Here is a 17,763-nt window from a genome sequence, read left to right on the forward strand (position 1 = left end):
AGATTGCTTTGGGTAGTATTGACATTTTAACAATATTTGTTCTTTCTATCCAGGAGCATGGAATCTTTTTCCATTTTTTTTGTGTCTTCTTCAATTTCTTTCATAAGCTCTCTATAGTTCTCATTGTATAGATTTTTCACCTCTTTGGTAAGATTTATTCCTAGGTATTGTATGGTTTTTGGTGCAACTGTAAATGGGATCGATCCCTTGATTTCTCTTTCTGTTGCTTCATTGTTGGTGTATAGGAATGCAACCGATTTCTGTGCATTGATTTTATATCCTGCAGCTTTGCTGAATTCATGAATCAGTTCTAGCAGTTTTTGGGTGGAATCTTTTGGGTTTTCCATATAGAGTATCATGTCATCTGCGAAGAGTGAAAGTTTGACCTCCTCCTAGCCTATTTGGATGCCTTTTATTTCTTTGTGTTGTCTGATTGCAGAGGCTAAGCCTTCCAGTACTGTGTTAAATAACAGTGGGGAGAGTGGACATCCCTGTCTTGTTCCTGACCTTAGGGGGAAAGCTCTCAGTTTTTCCCCATTGAGGATGATATTACCATTGGGTCGCTCATATGGCTTTTATGATCTTGAGGTATGATCCTTCTATCCCTACTTTCTTGAGGGTTTTTATCAAGAAACGATGCTGTATTTTGTCAAATGCTTTCTCTGCATCTGTTGAGAAGATCATATGGTTCTTATCCTTTCTTTTATTGATGTGATGAATTACGTCTTTTATTGATGTGATGAATCACGTTAATTGTTTTGTGGATATTGAACCAGCCCTGCATCCCAGGTATAAATCCCACTTGGTCGTGGTGAATATTTTTAATGTATTGTTGGATCCGGTTGGCTAATATCTTGTGGAGGATTTTTGCATCCATGTTCATCAGGGAAATTTGTCTATAGTTCTCCTTTTTAGTGGGGTCTCTGTCTGGTTTTGGAATCAGGGTAATGCTGGCTTCAGAGACAAGAGTTTGGAAGTTTTCCTTCCATTTCTATTTTTTGGAGCAGTTTCAAGAGAATAGGTGTTAACTCTTCCTTAAATGTTTGGTAGAATTCCCCTGGAAAGCCACCTGGCCCTGGAGTCTTGTTTTTTTGGCAGATTTTTTATTACTAATTCGATTTCCTTACTGGTTATGGGTCTTTTCAAATTTTCTATTTCTTCCTGTTTCAGTTTTGGTAGTGTAGATGTTTCTATGAATTTGTCCATTTCTTCCAGAATGCCCATTTTGTTGGCATATAATTGCTCATAATATTCTCTTATTGTTTTTATTTCTGTTGTGTTGGTTGTGATTTCTCCTCTTTCATTCTTGATTTTACTTATTTGGGTCCTTTCCTTTTTCTAACTTGATCAAACTGGCTAGTGGTTTATCAATTTTGCTAATTCTTTCAAAGAACCAGCTTCTGGTTTCATTGATCTGTTCTACTGGTTTTTTTTTTGGTTTCAATAGCATTAATTTCTGCTCTAATCTTTATTATTTCCTGTCTTCTGATCTTGGGTTTTATTTGCTGTTCTTTTACCAGCTCTTTAAGGCATAAGGTTAGGTCATATATCTGAGATCTTTCTTCCTTCTTTAGGAAAGCCTGGATTGCTATATACTTTCCTCTTATGACTGCCTTTGCTGCGTCCCAGAGGTTTTGGGTTGTGGTGTTATCATTTTCATTGGCTTCCATGAACTTTTTAATTTCCTCTTTAACTTCTTGGTTGGCCCATTCATTCTTCAGTAGGGTGTTCTTTAGTCTCGAAGTATTTGTTACCTTTCCAAATTTTTTCTTGTGGTTGATTTCGAGTTTCATAACGTTGTGGTCTGAAAATATGCACGGTGTGATCTTGAGTAATATTTTTAAGTCATGAAAAGAATGATAAAACTTCCAGTTATTAAAAAATTAAAGAACTCTGTGTGTGTGTGTATATATATAAATATATATATTATACATAACATATATAATACATATACTTTAACCTTATTTATTTTGAGAGAGAGAGTGTGCAATCAGGGAAGGGGCAGAGAGAGAGGGAGACAGAGAATCCCAAGCAGGCTTTGTGCTATCAGTGCAGAGCCCAATGCGGGGCTTGATCCCATGAACCATGAGTTCATGACCTAAGCCCAAACCAAGAGTCGGACACTTAACTAAGCGACCCAGGCGCCCCCAGAACTATATATATTAAAAGTGAAATTTCCTCAGTACTTCTGTGGTACTATATAGCCTTTTCTGTACATACACATAGTTTTTGTTTTTTTGTGTGTGTTCTTTTGGTAACATAATGAGATTATATTGCATATACCACTGTACCTATCCATTTGATGATTTTGGCTCATTTAAAGATCTTGGAGATATTTATATGTTGGCATACACAGTGTATATACACAAATTTTCCTTCATTCCTTTTTAATATCTGTATAGTGTTCCATAACATGGACATATTATAATATATATAATCAGCTTCTTATTAATTGACATTGTTGTTTCACATTTGTCACCACCATAGTCAATACTTTTGTTTCTATCTTTGTGCACATACTCAGGCTTATCATTCTGGAAGTGAGTTTGGGTTTAAATAACACCTTGAGTACCTATGCTCCAGCAATGTTCTAAGCCAGGGTTATTTTTCCTATAAAGGTCCAGAGAGTGAATATTTATCACAACTATCTCATTCCACTGTTGTAACATCAAAGCGGCATAGACAATATATAATGAGAGTGTGGCTGTGTTTCAATAAAAGTTTAATTACAGTAACACCAGTGTGGCTAACTCTAGTTCTGGGTACTTTACATACTATGTATCCTTGTAGCCCTCAAATGTAGGTGCAGTTATTAGGCCCACTTTATGGATGAGGAAATTGACAAAGAGAAATGAAGTACGTGTCCAAGGTTATGTGCCTGGTAAGTAGCAGAGCCAGCATCTGACTGCATACATCCAAGCATCTGACTGCATACATCAAGTTGAAAATGAGAAAGAAGCTGCCCCAAATACCTTCCCCAAAATGTTAGATCCTAGGACCTGACCCTCACACACACTTACTGAATCACTAGCTTATGATTCTTTTAAGGCAATATGCTTACTCAGCACTCCAGGAGCACTTGCCTTCCCACTCCTCAGATGGGCCAGTGTTCCCTTTGTCCCTCTCACTGTGTGACTGTGTCCTGGCTTTTGATTTGTTTTACTAGCATCACCTTATAGAGAGGTCAGCTCAGTGTCTGGGACCACGCAGCTACCCAGTGGTAGGAAAGACAGACTTGAGCAGGTGAGATCAAGCTGGGTCCTGGCAAGTCTGCTGCTTTGAGTTGTTGATGTCTGCTCCAATATCATTACATGAGCCCAGGTGAGCACATTGCTTGGCCTGCCTTGACTCATTTTCCTTCTTTGGAGTCATGGGAAAAGTACCTATTAGATTGTTATGAAGATAAAATGGGATAATACAGGAATAATTCTTGGCTGCATACTTTTCTGATTCAGCACACTGAATATATCCCACCACTCGTTTCTGGCCTGTCAGGTTTCTGTGGATAGGTCTGCTGCAAATGTGATCTGTCTTCCCTTGTAGGTTAGGGACTTTTTTTTACCTTGCTGCTTTCATGATTCTCTCCTTGCCTGAGTATTTTGTGAATTTGACTATGATATGCCTTGTTGATGGTTGGTTTTTGTTGTATCTAATGGGAGTCCTCTTTGCTTCCTGAATTTTGATGTCTGTGTCTTTCCCCAGGTTAGGAAAGTTTTCTGCTATGATTTGCTCACATAACCCTTCTACCCCTTTTTCTCTCCCTCCCTCCTCTGGGACCCCTATGATTCTGATGTTCCTTTTTAATATGTCACTGATTTCTCTAATTCCTAAATCGTGCTCTTTTGCCTTAATCTCCCTCTTTTTCTCTGCTTCGTTATTCTCTATAAGTTTATCCTCTGTATCGCTGATTATCTGTTCCACTTCGTCCATCCTTGCCGCTGCTGCATCCATCTGTGATTGCAGCTCAGTTACAACATTTTTAATTTCATTCTGGCTATTTTTTACTTCTTATATCTCTGCAGAAAGGGATTCTAATTTATTTTCGACTGCAGCTAGTATTCTTATTATCATGGTTCTAAATTCTGGTTCAGACATCTTGGTTTGTGTCTGTGTTAAATCTCTGGCTGTTGTTTCTTTGAGCTCTTTCTTTTGGGATGAATTCCTTCACTTGGTCATTTTGAAGGGATAAAAGGACTTAATGAGGTAGAAAAATTGAAATTAAAAAAATTAAAGTTAAAAAAATATTAAAATTAAAAATTAAAAACACACCCACACAAAAATCTAATAGATGATGCTAGATTCTAGGTGTGTTTTGGTCTGGGTGTAGAAAGTGGTTTGACAGATTAGAGAAACAAACAAAAAAAAAACAAAACAAATAAAAAAGGGGGGGAGGAAAGAAAAAAAAGGAAATAGTTTGGGAATTTGAAAAAATGAATATACTAAAGTAGACTAAAATACACAAAAGTAGAGAATATAGTAGAAAAAAGTAAAGAAAATATTTTTAATAAAAATTAAAAATAAATACGAATTTTTTCATTTTCTGTATTTAAGAAAAAAAATGAAAAAGAGAAAAAAGATAAAAAGAAAAAAGGAAAAGGCAAAAAAAAGAAATCGTTTGAAAATTTGAAAAAGTGAATATAGTATACTGAAATCAAATGATGGGAGTAAGATAGAATTTGAAAAAATTTACATAAAAGCAAAAAATATAGTAATAATTAAATAAAAATATTTTTAAAAGAAAAAAGAAATTAAAAAAAGGAAATTGTTTGAAAATTTGAAAAGGTGTGTACACTGAAGTAGACTAAAATAAAATGATGGAAATAAAGTATAATTTGAGAAAATTTAAACAAAAGTAAAAAATACAGTAATAAAAATTAAACATATTTTTAATAAAAATTGAAAATAAAAATGAGTTTTTTCTCTTTCTGTATTCAAGAAAAAGAAAAGAATTGTAAAAGAGAAAAAGGAAAAAGAGAGAGAGAAAAAAATTGAGTAGATGAACCTGCTAACAGATTGAAGTAGAACTGAAATTGCTTTGTTTTCCTCTAGAGGTAGGTCAAAGTAGCTCTTTATAGTCCATAGATTAAGCCGGCAGTGAGGTTTGTGTTCCTGAAGAGCGAAACTGGCCCAGTTGGGTGGGGCTCAGTGTAACAGATCCGCTCTCCACTAGATGGTGCTGCTAGCCTACTGGGGTGGATTGTTGTAGTGCTCATCAGTGCGCATGCGCGGGAGTGGTGAAAAATGGTGCCACCCAGTCTGTTCTCCCAGATTAGCGTCGCGCACGAGTTATCCGTCTTCAGCTCTCATCCACTCCCCACTTTTCCACTCTCTGTGACCAGGCCCCAGGGAGTACCTCTCTCCCAAGTTTTGTCTCAGATGTGGTTGTTTTCCCTGGGTCCCTTACTTCTGAAGGACTGTGGCTTTGACCCGCTCCGCCCCTCTGTGGGAGGGTCTCACCAAGCGATGGCCGAATGAGCTATGGCCCACTGGATCCTGCTATTGACGGTGACCCGAGACTGCAGCCAGCTGCCAGCCTGCCCCCCCAAAAAATCGCGAGACAGTGTGGCCTCAGTGTTTCAGGGACCATGGAAAATCACAACACACATCTGACACTAGGCTTCACCCTCAACAACCTTGTCCCAGCACCAGTGAATGTGGCTGCCTTCCGGGGTCTGCTGGGACCAGGTGGCTTCAACAGTCTCTACCAAATGTCCTTCCAGCAGTGGAACCGCTTTCCCCGTGTGGCCCAAGAACCTCCCGGACCCCACTCTGTTCCTGGGGATTCACCTTTCCCACCAGAGCACTGTCAGGTATCAAGCTGTGGAGTTGCAGCCTTTGCGCTCCCCTTGTTTACAGTCCTAATGGAATTTAAACCCTCTCCTTTCTCCCTTTTTAGTTTAGTCCCTGCGGCCATTTCCAATTTTCTACTTTCTCTCCAGCTGCTTTTGGGGAGGGGTGATTTTCCTGTATGCTCCCCCTCTCCCCAGTCTCCGTCCTCTCTCCACCCGCAAAAGGGGTTCCCTACCTTTCAGGGCTTCTTGCTCCCCAAGTTCAGCTCTTTGTGTTACATACCTGCTGAATTCTGTGGTTCAGGTTGTGCAGATTGTTGTGTTAATCTTCCAACTGGTTTTCTAGGTGTGTAGGATGGTTTAGCGTTGGTCTGGCTGTTATTTTATTGACGCGAGATACACAAAAAGCTTCCATGCTGTTCTGCCATCTTGGCTCCTCTCCTATAATCAGTATTTTTAAACAGTTTCCCCAGATGGCTCCTTTTGCATAATAGTTTTGGAAATAACTATTTTCAAGACCACAAATATAAATTCTAAGTTGTTCTCACTGTATGAACCTTTCCTGCCTCTCTCAAAGTTGTTCCATCTTTTAGGTTCTCTAAAGCATTACACTTTATTTATAGCAGTTATCACACTGAATCACAGTTTATCTGTTAACAATATAGTTTCCCACACTATACTGTGAGTTCTTCATATGAAGGAATAATGTTTCCTGTTTTTTTTTGTATTTTTAGTCTGACAATATATGATGAATAGCAAGAGCTCAATGAATTTAGTTAAATGCACATTTGAAACATCACAGTTCTAAAAAGAGCATGTGCCTTTCACTTGTGCCCATGATGAAAAACCTTATTATTCCCAATTCCAAATACTATAAAATTACCATCAATTAATCTGTCCAATATTCAGTTACAATTTGGGAGCTGGGGAAAATAGAATTTTTTAAAATTCTGGGAACACCTTTAAAACTTCAGCTTTCCTGGGGCGCCTCAGTGGCTCAGTCGGTTAAGCCTCTGACTTCAGCTCAGGTCATGATCTCCCCATCTGTGAGTGTGAGTCACAAGTTAGGCTCTGTGCTGACAGCTCGGAGCCTGGAGCCTGCTTCAGATTCTGTGTCTCCCTCTCTCTACCCTTCTCCCACTCACGCGCTCTCTCTCTCTCTCTCTCTCTCTCTCTCTCTCTCTGAAGAACATTTAAAAAAACCAAAACTTCATCTTTCCTAAACACTTCAGTCTCAAAAAAAAAAAAAAAAAAAAAAAAGAAGAAAGAAAGAAAAACCCAATGGAATCAACAAACTATTACAATTAATATGTAAGTTCAGCAAATGCTGGATATAAGAACAATTTACAAAAACCAACAGTGTTCCCATACACCAGTGATAAAACAAAAAAGACATCATTCACAGCAAAAATGATTAACACATGTAAAAATTAATACTTATAATCTTTATAAAGAGAATTCCCGGGGTGCCTGGGTGGCGCAGTTGGCTAAGCGTCAGACTTCAGCCAGGTCACGATCTCGCGGTCCGTGAGTTCGAGCCCCGCGTCAGGCTCTGGGCTGATGGCTCAGAGCCTGGAGCCTGTTTCCGATTCTGTGTCTCCCTCTCTCTCTGCCCCTCCCCCGTTCATGCTCTGTCTCTCTCTGTGCCAAAAATAAAAAAAAAAAAAAAAAAAAAAAAAACGTTGGAAAAAAAAAAAAGAGAATTCCCAAATCGTCGGACAAAAAATTAGAATTAATGTAGGTATTTTCAAAGTAAAGATATTAAATCTCTCCAAGCTAAATATATAAATTCAATGCAATCCCAATAAAAATTCCAGCTGGATTTTTTTTTAATTTTTTTAAATGGTTTTTATTTATTTTTGAACGCGCGCGAGAGAGAGAGAGAGAGAGAGAGAGAGAAAGAGCATGTGCAGGGGAGGAGCAGAGAGAGAGGGAGACACAGAATCCAAAGCAGGCTCTAGCTCTGAGCTGTCAGCACAGAGCCCAACACAGGGCTCGAACTCACAAACTGTGAGATCATGACCTGAGCCAAAGTCGGACGCTTAACCGACTGAGCCACCCAGGTGCCCCTCCAGCTGGATTTTTAAAAAGAACTGCTACTGCTTCTAAAATGCTTATGGAAGGGGTGGCTGGGTGGCTTATAGTCTGATAAGCATCCGACTTCAGCTCAGGGTATGACCTCATGGCTTGTGGGTTTGAGCCCCACATCAGGTTGTGTGCTGATAGTTCAGAGCCTAGAGCCTGTTTCGGATTCTGTGTCTCCCTCTCTCTCTGCTCTTCCTCCGCTCACACACTGCACCTCTCTTTCTCTCTCTCAAAAATAAATAAATATAAAAAAAAAAAGATAAAAAGCTCCTTCAGTCTTGCCTCTTCTGTGAAGTGGCCACTGATATCCCTCTTGTTTTCTTTCGGGTTTCATGTCTTTCCTTCCCAACCGCACCCTTCAGAGTCTTTTGTATGTCTAGATACTAATTCCTAGATTTAACATTGCAGTTGTTGTCTAGTTAACGTTTTTCATGGGATACTTCAAACAGAATCTGATTCTTTTTTTCTATTTTGTTGTACTCAGACCTGTAAATTGTTCATAATGTGGTTAGCACTTGGGCCCGACGTGGGGCTCACATCCATGAACTGTGAGATCATGATCTGAGCTGAAGTCGGATTCTTAACTGAGTCACCCAGGCGACCCAAGGATGTTTTTATCTTGACAAGGTCCCAATAGTTCATTTTTGCTTTTGTTTCCCTTGCCTCCAGAGACATGTCAAGTAAGAAGTTGCTGCGGCTGAAGTCAAAGAGGCTGTTGCCTGTTTTCTCTAGCAGAATTTGATGGCTTCCTGCCTTACATTTCGAGTTCATTTTTGTGTCTGGTGCAAGAAAGTGGTCCAGGTTCATTCTTCTGCATGTCACTGTCCAGGCTTTCCAACCCCATTTGCTGAAGAGACTGTCTTTTTTTGCTATTGGATATTCTTTCCTGCTTTGTCAAACATTAGTTGGCCATACCTTTGTGGGTCCATTTCTGGGTTCTATATTCTGTTCCACTGGTCAGTGTGCCTGTTTTTGTGCTAGTAGCATACTGTCTTGATGATTACAGCTTTGTAATACAGCTTGTAGTTCAGAATTGTGATGCCTCCAGTTTTGTTTTTCTATTTCAACATTACTTTGGTATTCAAGGTCTTTTCTGGTTCCATACAAATTTTAGAATTGTTCTAGCTTTTATCAAACTCAACACCCAAAAAAACAAATAATCTATTTAAGAAATGGGCAAAACATGAATAGACACTTTTCCAAAAAAGTCATCCACAAAGCTAACAGACACATGAAAAGATGCTCTACGTCACTCATCATCAGGGAAATACAAACCAAAACCACAATGACATATCACCTCACACCTGTCAGGATGGCTAAAATTAACAATTCAGGAAACAACAGATGTTGGCAAGGATGCACAGAAAGGGGATTTTTTTTTTTTTTTTTTTTTGCATTGCTGTTGGGAATGTAAACTGGTGCAGCCACTCTGGAAAACAGTATGGAGTTTTCTCAAAAAATTAAAAATAGACCTACGCAGTAATTTGCACTACAAGGAATTTATCCAAAGGATACAAAAATGCTGATCTGAAGGGGCACATGTACCCCAATGTTTATAGCTGTACTACTGACAACAGCCAAATTAGGGAAAGAACCCAAATGTCCATTGACTGATGAATGGATACAGAAGATGTGTGTGTGTGTGTGTGCGCGCGCGCACACGTGTGTGTGTACACACATGCGCACACACAATTACTCAGCAATCAAAAAGAATTAAATCTGCCATTTGCAACAACATGGATGGAACCAGAGTGTATTAAGCTAAGCAAAAATAAGATAAAAACAGAGGGAGACAAACCATAAGACACTCTTAAAATACAAAGAACACACCGAGGGTTGCTGGAGGGGCAGCAGGTGGGGGGGATGGGCTAAATGGGTGATGCACATTAGGGAGGGCACTTGAGATGCACACTGGCTATTGTATGTAATTGATGGAACACTAAATTCTACTCCTGAAATTATTACCACAGTGTATGTTAACTAACATGGATAAAACAAACAAACAAAAAACTGAAGGAGCTGAGGAGCCACAAGTACTTATCCCAAACAGTCAAATGCAAATGGAAACAAAAGTACCCCAAACCAGAGAGGTGGATCTTATCAAGCAGGGAGGAGATTGTGGGGGCCAGGTCCATAATGCACATGGCACTAGGTGGGGGGGGGCAAAGGCAGCTCAAGACAGTCCACAGGGAAGTGATAATAGAAATGTGGTATTGCAAACTGCAGAAACCTATGTAGCAGTTAGGAGTGACAGAAGAGAGGTTCAAGAGTGACATGGACAGATTTAAAATAAAGATAAATGAAAAGAGGAATAGAACAAAGCTTTGCACATGGGATAATACCAGTACATAATTTCAAAACAGAATATACCAATCAACAGAATATGTTTTACAGGAACCCAACATATGTGATAACACAGGTATCAAATACATTAGAATAGTGCCTACAACTGGGCTAGCAGAAAAAGGGAAAGGGAAGTGAGAATCAGAAATAGCAGAAGAGTTGGGGTGCCTGGGTGGCGCAGTCGGTTAAGCGTCCGACTTCAGCCAGGTCACGATCTCGCGGTCCGTGAGTTCGAGCCCCGCGTCAGGCTCTGGGCTGATGGCTTGGAGCCTGGAGCCTGTTTCCGATTCTGTGTCTCCCTCTCTCTCTGCCCCTCCCCCATTCATGCTCTGTCTCTCTCTGTCCCAAAAATAAAAATAAAAAACATTGAAAAAAAAAGAAATAGCAGAAGAGATGATATAAACCAAACTAAAAGTTCCTCCATGGACTAGGGATGATGATGTGCTCTGATAAAGGTCTAATACACAAGTTAAAAAGAAAAAATAAGCCAGAAAATCATTAGGATGCCAAATCAGCTTTAACTTCTTTGTCCATGTGGCAAGGTTCAAGTACAGTGAACAGAGTCTGGTTACATATCCCAAGCTTCATGGTTAGTGAAGGGGTTAGTTTCACAGTTACATGACCACAAAAAAAACAATGTAACCAGGACTTTGTTTCCTTACCTACAAAATGAGAAGTAATGAGAGGTAATACAACTAGAGAAGTAATACAACTCTGAGGTTGCTTCCACTTCTTTCTAGATTCTACCAATTCATAGTTCCTCACTAAAACTCAAAAAGCAGACATTCCAATTTAAAATTAAATTGTATAGATCTTTTCTCCTTTTATTTAGTTACTAACTAGCAAAGTCAACCCTTCTCTAATAAAAAAACAAACTAACATTTAGGACTATCAAAGTTCTCAGAACTATAAAAAAGGAACAGAATTTCACTCTAAATCCCTTTTCAACATTAATTTTGTAGTGCCACTTCTTAGACACTATAGAAGAAAGATCTACTAATGGTTTAAAAACATTTATGAGGATGCCAGAGCTTACCAATATCTTAAATCACACAGAACTGATCCCCAAAGATTGCCTGTCCTTCCAGAGAATTCTTGTATGAGAAAATGATGCCAGCATCTGAGAACACATGGTACCTTTCCAGCTGACACGAGGCCCCAATTTTCTGTTTTGATCTTGTTCTTCTAATGGTGTCCTGTCCACTTGAATCCCAGAGTCTTCTCTACTTAAGGGCTGTTGATCATCTTCGTCTTCACTTTCTTCAGACCAGTTCTGATTAAAAAAGGAAATATACCTACCCTTAGAGTGTGTAGTGACTAGAGCTATCTAGATGATAAGATTAAGAAAATTTCAGAAGAAAAGCAAAACTAAACCAAATGACACTTTTTTCTAAATGTCTTGAAAGTTACTATTATAGCATGGAATTATTTTTGGTGGCAAAGCCCCCCAAGAGTCACAGCTTCTTTTTTTTATTACATTTATTTATTTTTGAGAAACAGAGTGAGACAAAGTGTCAGCGGGGGAGGGACAGAGAGAGAAGGAGACACAGAATCTGAAGCAGGCTCCAGGCTCTGAGCAAGCAGTCAGCACAGAGCCTGATGCGGGGCTCAAACCCAAGAACTGTGAGATAATGACTTGAGCCGAAGTCGGACACTCAACCAACTGAGCCACCCAGGCGCCCCTAGAGTCACAGCTCCTTAAGGGATACTTACATTCATTCCATTCAACTTTCTAGTACTATTAATTCAGTGCAAAATCTTAATAAATCTTTGATAATAAACTACTCTAATTTAATGAAGAGTATTCCTGTTTTAGTTAAGTTGCTCTAGGGTGGAAGGAACCATAAAAATAATATATCACTTGGCATGTATTTGTATTTACAATAGCTAAACTATTGCTACTTACTGGTGTGTCTACATTCGGACCAAGGGCAATTTCTTCACCTTCCATCAAGTATTTTCCCCAGTCAAAATCATCTTTCTTTTCTATAATGTAACAGAAGAAACTCATTAGTTTTATAAAAAATATGTGGGGGAAAAACTCCCAAAGCTATAGGAAAAAAGTCTAACAAAACTCAAATAAAATACACTCAGAAAACAAAAGTTCAAAAATATCAAAGTACTCAATAAATTGATATTCTAATACATTTTAAATTTTAACTTCATCTTCAAAAGTGATTTTTCTCTTTATCTAATTGAAAGTAGTTTAACTGACAAAGTCAAAATTTATATTTTAAATGAGGATTTGCAATTGCAATTGTATCCAAAGCAAGAGAATATTTTAGTTTCATAGATTTTTACAACTTTTTATAAAATCTCAATGTCTGACAATAAAACCAATTTTACTTTTGTTATATATTAAAGCATTTGGTAACATACCCACTTCTTTATCTCTTGGTGTTTCCACATAATTGCTGTTTGAAGGAGAATCAGACAGACACAGAAGAAGTGACAGTATTGAATAATGCACATCTGTCTTTAAAACAAAAAATGAGGAATATAAATCACTGAGGTTGTAAAGAGCTTTCAAAACTAGTTTAAGAAAAGTTAACCCCATGTCAGTTGTGTCCCCAATATTGTTCCTAGTTGGAGAAAACATGAATTATATCTAAATAAATCCTAATCTCTTTATCTTTTTTATAGTTCAAATGTGTACATACAAAGAATCTGTCAAAAATGCATTACCTGAATGCTAATGAGGAATTGTCAGAAAAACCTAAACTGAGGGAAATGCTACTAAATAACTGGCCTGTGTTCTTCAAAAATGTCAGGGTCAAGATAAAGAAAGGCTGAGGAACTATTCTAGATCAAAGGATACTGATTAGTGAACCTGAGCAAGGGGTACACTGGCTCTCCTTTACTTTCTTCAAATTTTAAGTTTTTTTAAAACGAATTATTTTTAAAAAAGTATTTAAAAAGTTACCAAAAAATAAAAATACCCCCAAATATGTTAAAAGTCATAAACTGTGCTGGAAAGGAGAGAAAAGATGGGTTAAACTCAAGGAAGGTAAGTCTCTGATGTCTAAAGACCAGGTGAGCTCTTCCTATTGTATATTCTACATAAATCTTCCACAACTTAATGGGGTTACATCCAAATAAAGCCATTTTAAGTTGAAAAGACTGTAAGTTGAAAATGTATTTAATACATTCACCTAACCTACTGAACACCATAGATTGGCTATACCCCCCCCCCTTTTTTTTTTAAGTAATCTCTACACCCAACATGAAGCTTGAACTCAGGACCCCAAGATCAAGATCCCATGCTCTACTGACTGAGCCAGTTACACACCCCATGCCTACCCTATCTTAAACATGCTCAGAACACTTAATCATTTTACACAAAGCCTACTTAATAATAAAGTGCTGGGGTGCCTGGGTGGCTCAGTCGGTTGGGTGTCTGACTCTTGATCTTGGCTCAGGTCTTGATTTCGGAGTCGTGAGTTCAGGCCCCTGCAGTGGGCTCCATGCTGGATGTGAAGCCTACTTAACATAATAAAGTGCTGAATATCTCATGTAATTTATTGAATACTGAACTGAAGGCAAAAACCAGAATGGTTGTATGGATACAACCCAACAAGTAAGTGTATGTAAGTATACTGGTTGTTTACCCTCATGAGCACCTATGTGACTGGGATCTGTGGCTCAATGCCATTGCCCAGCATCACCAGTATCCTACTGCACATCACTAACCTGGGAAAAGAAAAAGTTCAAAATCTGAATCTTTTAATTTTTTAAAGTTTATTTATTTATTTTGAGAGAGAGAGAGAGAGGAAGAGAGAGGCAGGGAAGGGCAGAGAGAGGGAGAGAGGGAGAGAGGGAGAGAGGGAGAGGGGGGGGGGGAGAGAGAGAGAGAGAGAGAGAGAGAGAGAGAGAGAGAGAGAATTCCAAGCAGGTTCCCCACTGTCAGCGTAGAGCCTGATGTGGGGCCTGAACTCACAAACTGCAAGATCATGACCAGAGCTGAAACCAAGAATTGGATGCTTAACCGACTGAGCCACCCAGGTACCCCTCAAAATATGAATCTCCACTGAATGCCAATTGCTTTTTTGTAAGTCAGGGACCATTTGTAGTACCTTATATGTGTCTTCAGAGTGTTTATTATAATTAAATAACTTAAACTATCTGGGCAGTGATGATCATGTCTTGTTTATTCTGTGTTCCTACCACCTAGTATGATGCCAGGGACACAGTAAACATTTGCTGAACTTTCCTAGGAATGCTTAGGCAATACATCACTAATAAGACTGCAAAGAGCTGCCCTTTTTCTGGTAATTTTTCACCTGCCTGGAAATGCCTGAATTCCTTTACCGAGGAAAAGAATTTTTATTCCACAGAGAAAAGTGGTCTAAAATATAAATACTTGAAAAAGAAATACCTCTCACTATATAAATCTGTTACTTAGTAATAATTGTTAACATCAGATTTTTTTTTTTTTTTTTTTGTGCACCTGAATAAGGTGAAAGTTACCAGTGGCAGAGGAAAGAAGTGCATGCAGTAAAATGGTACACATCAAACCCTTGTGGATCTCCCTACTTTGCTAAGGATCAGAGCATTGACCTGTTGTGGTGTAAGGATGCACAAAAGCAGCTCTTGGTCATGGGAAGAGGACCTGAATGATGCCATTTCCCTACTCCTTGTTCATTTTCTGAGTAACATCTATAAAGGAACTTCCCCTGAGAGAACTCAATTAATTGAGTTTATCACTGAACAATAAATTAGCAATTAGCACTAATGGCCAAAATGTAGCCTATCAACCAGCTGTATACCATGCTTTGACCACAATTACTAATTGTAATAAAGAAAAAGAAGACTGCTAAGAGTGGGGACTCTGGCACTTACATTTAGAAGATATGAACTATTTTACTTAACTTAAAAAAATTTTTTTTTTAACGTTTACTTATTTTTGGGACAGAGAGAGACACAGCGTGAACGGGGGAGGGTCAGAGAGACAGGAAGACACAGAATCTGAAACAGGCTCCAGGCTCTGAGCTGTCAGCACAGAGTCCGATGCAGGGCTTGAATTCATGGACCGTGAGATCATGATCTGAGCCAAAGTCAGACGTTTAACCGACTGAGCCACCCAGGTGCCCCAATTTTACTGAAGTTTAAAAATATAAGTTAATTTGTTCTTTTATGCCATCTCTTTACATAAGAGATGAAGATAAAGAGCTGGAACTCTATCTACACATCAACCACATGCCCCTAGTCTCTGTTTTCTGAAGCCCTGCCTGGTCCCTGCTACTCTGCAGAAAGTCAATGAACACATTTACATATATGATGAAAGAAGCAATCCAATGTGTTGTACATTATATCAGAGGTGGTCCTGAATCTCAAATTTAGGAATAACATATACTCTACTTTCACATTCTTTGAAACTCAAAGCTACGAAGAATTAAGAATTTATAGTTCCAGCGGGGTTTTAAAAGTAGGTCAAAGTCTTTGCTTATTTTTCCAACAATAACTAACTCCAAATTCTCTTTTGCCAAATATCATTAAGAGCCTGGAGGATGGTAAACTGCCATTTACTGAGTAACTCCCATGAATACTATATATCTCTATTTATAATAGATAGTGAAGTTAGAGATTCACTTCTGGCATGATTGGAGGCACATGGTCTTCAAATCCTCTCCTCTAAAAGTAACTAAAAGCTAGACAAAATTGCCAGACAACCATTTCAGTGCTCTCAATGGACTATGGGCATACAAATGCTGAGAGGAATTAATCCATGAAAATGATCTCAGGGAAGAACTATGTGAGTTTGTGGCATATTTGCTATTTCACTCCTTCTAGTTCTATCACAGTTGTAGTTTAACCAGGATAGACAGGAAGTGAAAACCAGCAGCTTTGCTGTTGTTGATGGAAAAGTCTAACTGGAATCAAAGAGCTGTCAGCTAAAGTGCTAAATGCAGTAGCAAGTGAAGTGGGGAGTCAGTGGTTGTAGGCCTCTGTGGGGCGAGTAGCCAATCAGCAGAACAGTTGAGGGTTTATTAGGGAAATCCTGAGGCAAGACAGCCAAAGGGGCATGTTAAGCTTTTCATGTCTTGGGTTGACTACAGGTTGTGCTGTACATAGCAGAGACTGGAGTGGACCCAAACCACCTATACATTCTTGGCTGATGGAGCACGAATTCATGCAATGAGATGAGAGACGACTAACACAAAATATAAGCCAGGCCTTAAGTATGAGTGTACTTCTCAGACCACACACAAATAGATCAGACTAACACCCAAAGATCATTTAATATAACACATCATATGTTATGAACTAAAAGTTTGTCCCCCTCAAATTCGTATGTTGAAACTCTAACCCCTGGTGTAATGATAGTTGCAGATGGGGCTTTCGGGAGGTAATTAGTTCATAAGAAGACCTGGTCTAATGGGATAAGAAGAGATATCAGAGAGCTCTCTCTGCCATGTGAGGACACAGGGAGAAGGTGGCCATCTATGAGCCAGGAAGAGAGTCATAACCAGCAAATCAATCAGTCAGCACCTTATTCTTAGTCCTCCCAGACTCCAGAACCATGAGAAAATAATTTTTTTGTTTTTTTTAAGCCACCCAGTCTGTGGCATTTTGTTATGGCAGACTGAGCTAAGACCTCATGTTAATATAACACAAAGCCAAAAACATAAGATTATCTGAAAGGTGCAGAACGAAATTTGACAATATCCAAAGCTTAATCATGATAAAAACTCTCAACAGACTAAGAATAAAAAAGAACATCTCTGAAATGATAAAGGGTATCTGTGAAAAACCTACAATTAACATCATAATTAAGGGTTAAAACTGAAGCTTTTCCTCCAAGACTGGGAACAAGGCAAAGATATCCATTCTATTTATCACTGTATTGGAGCTTCCAGCTAGTGCAAAAAGCCAAAAAACACTTCACATTGGAAAGGAAGAAGTTAAACTGTTTTTGGAGACGACATGACCCTAACAGAAAATACTAAGGAATCCAGATGACAATTACTGGAATAAATGAGTTTAGCAAGTCTAAATACACAAAAAATTTAAAAGTGAATTAACATTTTAATATGCTAGCAATAAGCAAACTGCAAATGAAATTAAGAAGACAATTCCATTCATAACACCATCAAATAGAAGAAAATATTTAGAATAAATGTAAAAGAAATGAAGGATTTGTACATGGAAAAAACTGCTGAGAAAAATGAAAGATGATATGAATAAATGGAGAGTTCATGTTCATGGATTAGAAGACTTAGTATTGATAAGACCATGTAGTAGTTTCTAAAGGTTGCCATAACAAAATACCACAAACTGCATGGCTTGCAACAAACAGAATTTATTTTCTCTCAGTTCTGGGAGCTAGAAGTCTAAAATAAAGCTGTCAGCAAAGCCATGCTCAATCTGAATGCTTGAGGGAAGAATTTTTCCCTGGATAGAACTTGGACTATCTTTTCTGGGGATGTAATTCAACCAATGATGGCACTACTTCCCAAAATGATCTACTGATTCAATGCAATCCCTGCCAAAATCCTAGAAGGTTTTCTGTAGAACTTTAGCTGGTCCTGAAATGTGCATGGCAATT

At 38.5% G+C, this 17,763-nt stretch overlaps 1 protein-coding gene and 1 long non-coding RNA gene across 11 annotated transcripts in view; both read right to left on the reverse strand.

The window, feature by feature from the left end:
- TUBGCP5 (tubulin gamma complex associated protein 5) overlaps positions 1-17,763 on the reverse strand; it is a 68,020-nt gene that overhangs the window by 40,043 nt on the left and 10,214 nt on the right. For 9 of the 10 annotated variants that reach the window (XR_002076882.2, XM_019438158.2, XM_019438157.2 and 6 more), the window contains exons 4-6: positions 12,597-12,693; positions 12,124-12,203; positions 11,355-11,490 (exon numbers count right to left, since the gene is read on the reverse strand). Coding sequence is in view for 9 of the 10 variants with exons in the window: in XM_019438158.2 (XP_019293703.1) it covers positions 11,355-11,490; positions 12,124-12,203; positions 12,597-12,693 (313 nt within the window). In the remaining variant the exon portion in view is untranslated. The remainder of the gene's footprint in view (positions 1-11,354; positions 11,491-12,123; positions 12,204-12,596; positions 12,694-17,763) is intronic. The other variant, XM_019438160.2, reaches the window with a different exon arrangement.
- Positions 4,869-7,621, reverse strand: LOC128772925 (uncharacterized). The gene is made up of 2 exons (XR_008417003.1): positions 7,471-7,621; positions 4,869-7,225 (listed from the first exon to the last, which is right to left on the reverse strand). It is a non-coding gene; the product is annotated as an uncharacterized LOC128772925 (long non-coding RNA).

This window comes from Panthera pardus, unplaced genomic scaffold, assembly GCF_024362965.1.
Source record: "Panthera pardus isolate Hobbes unplaced genomic scaffold, ASM2436296v1 HiC_scaffold_24, whole genome shotgun sequence".
Taxonomy (NCBI): Eukaryota; Metazoa; Chordata; class Mammalia; order Carnivora; family Felidae; genus Panthera; species Panthera pardus.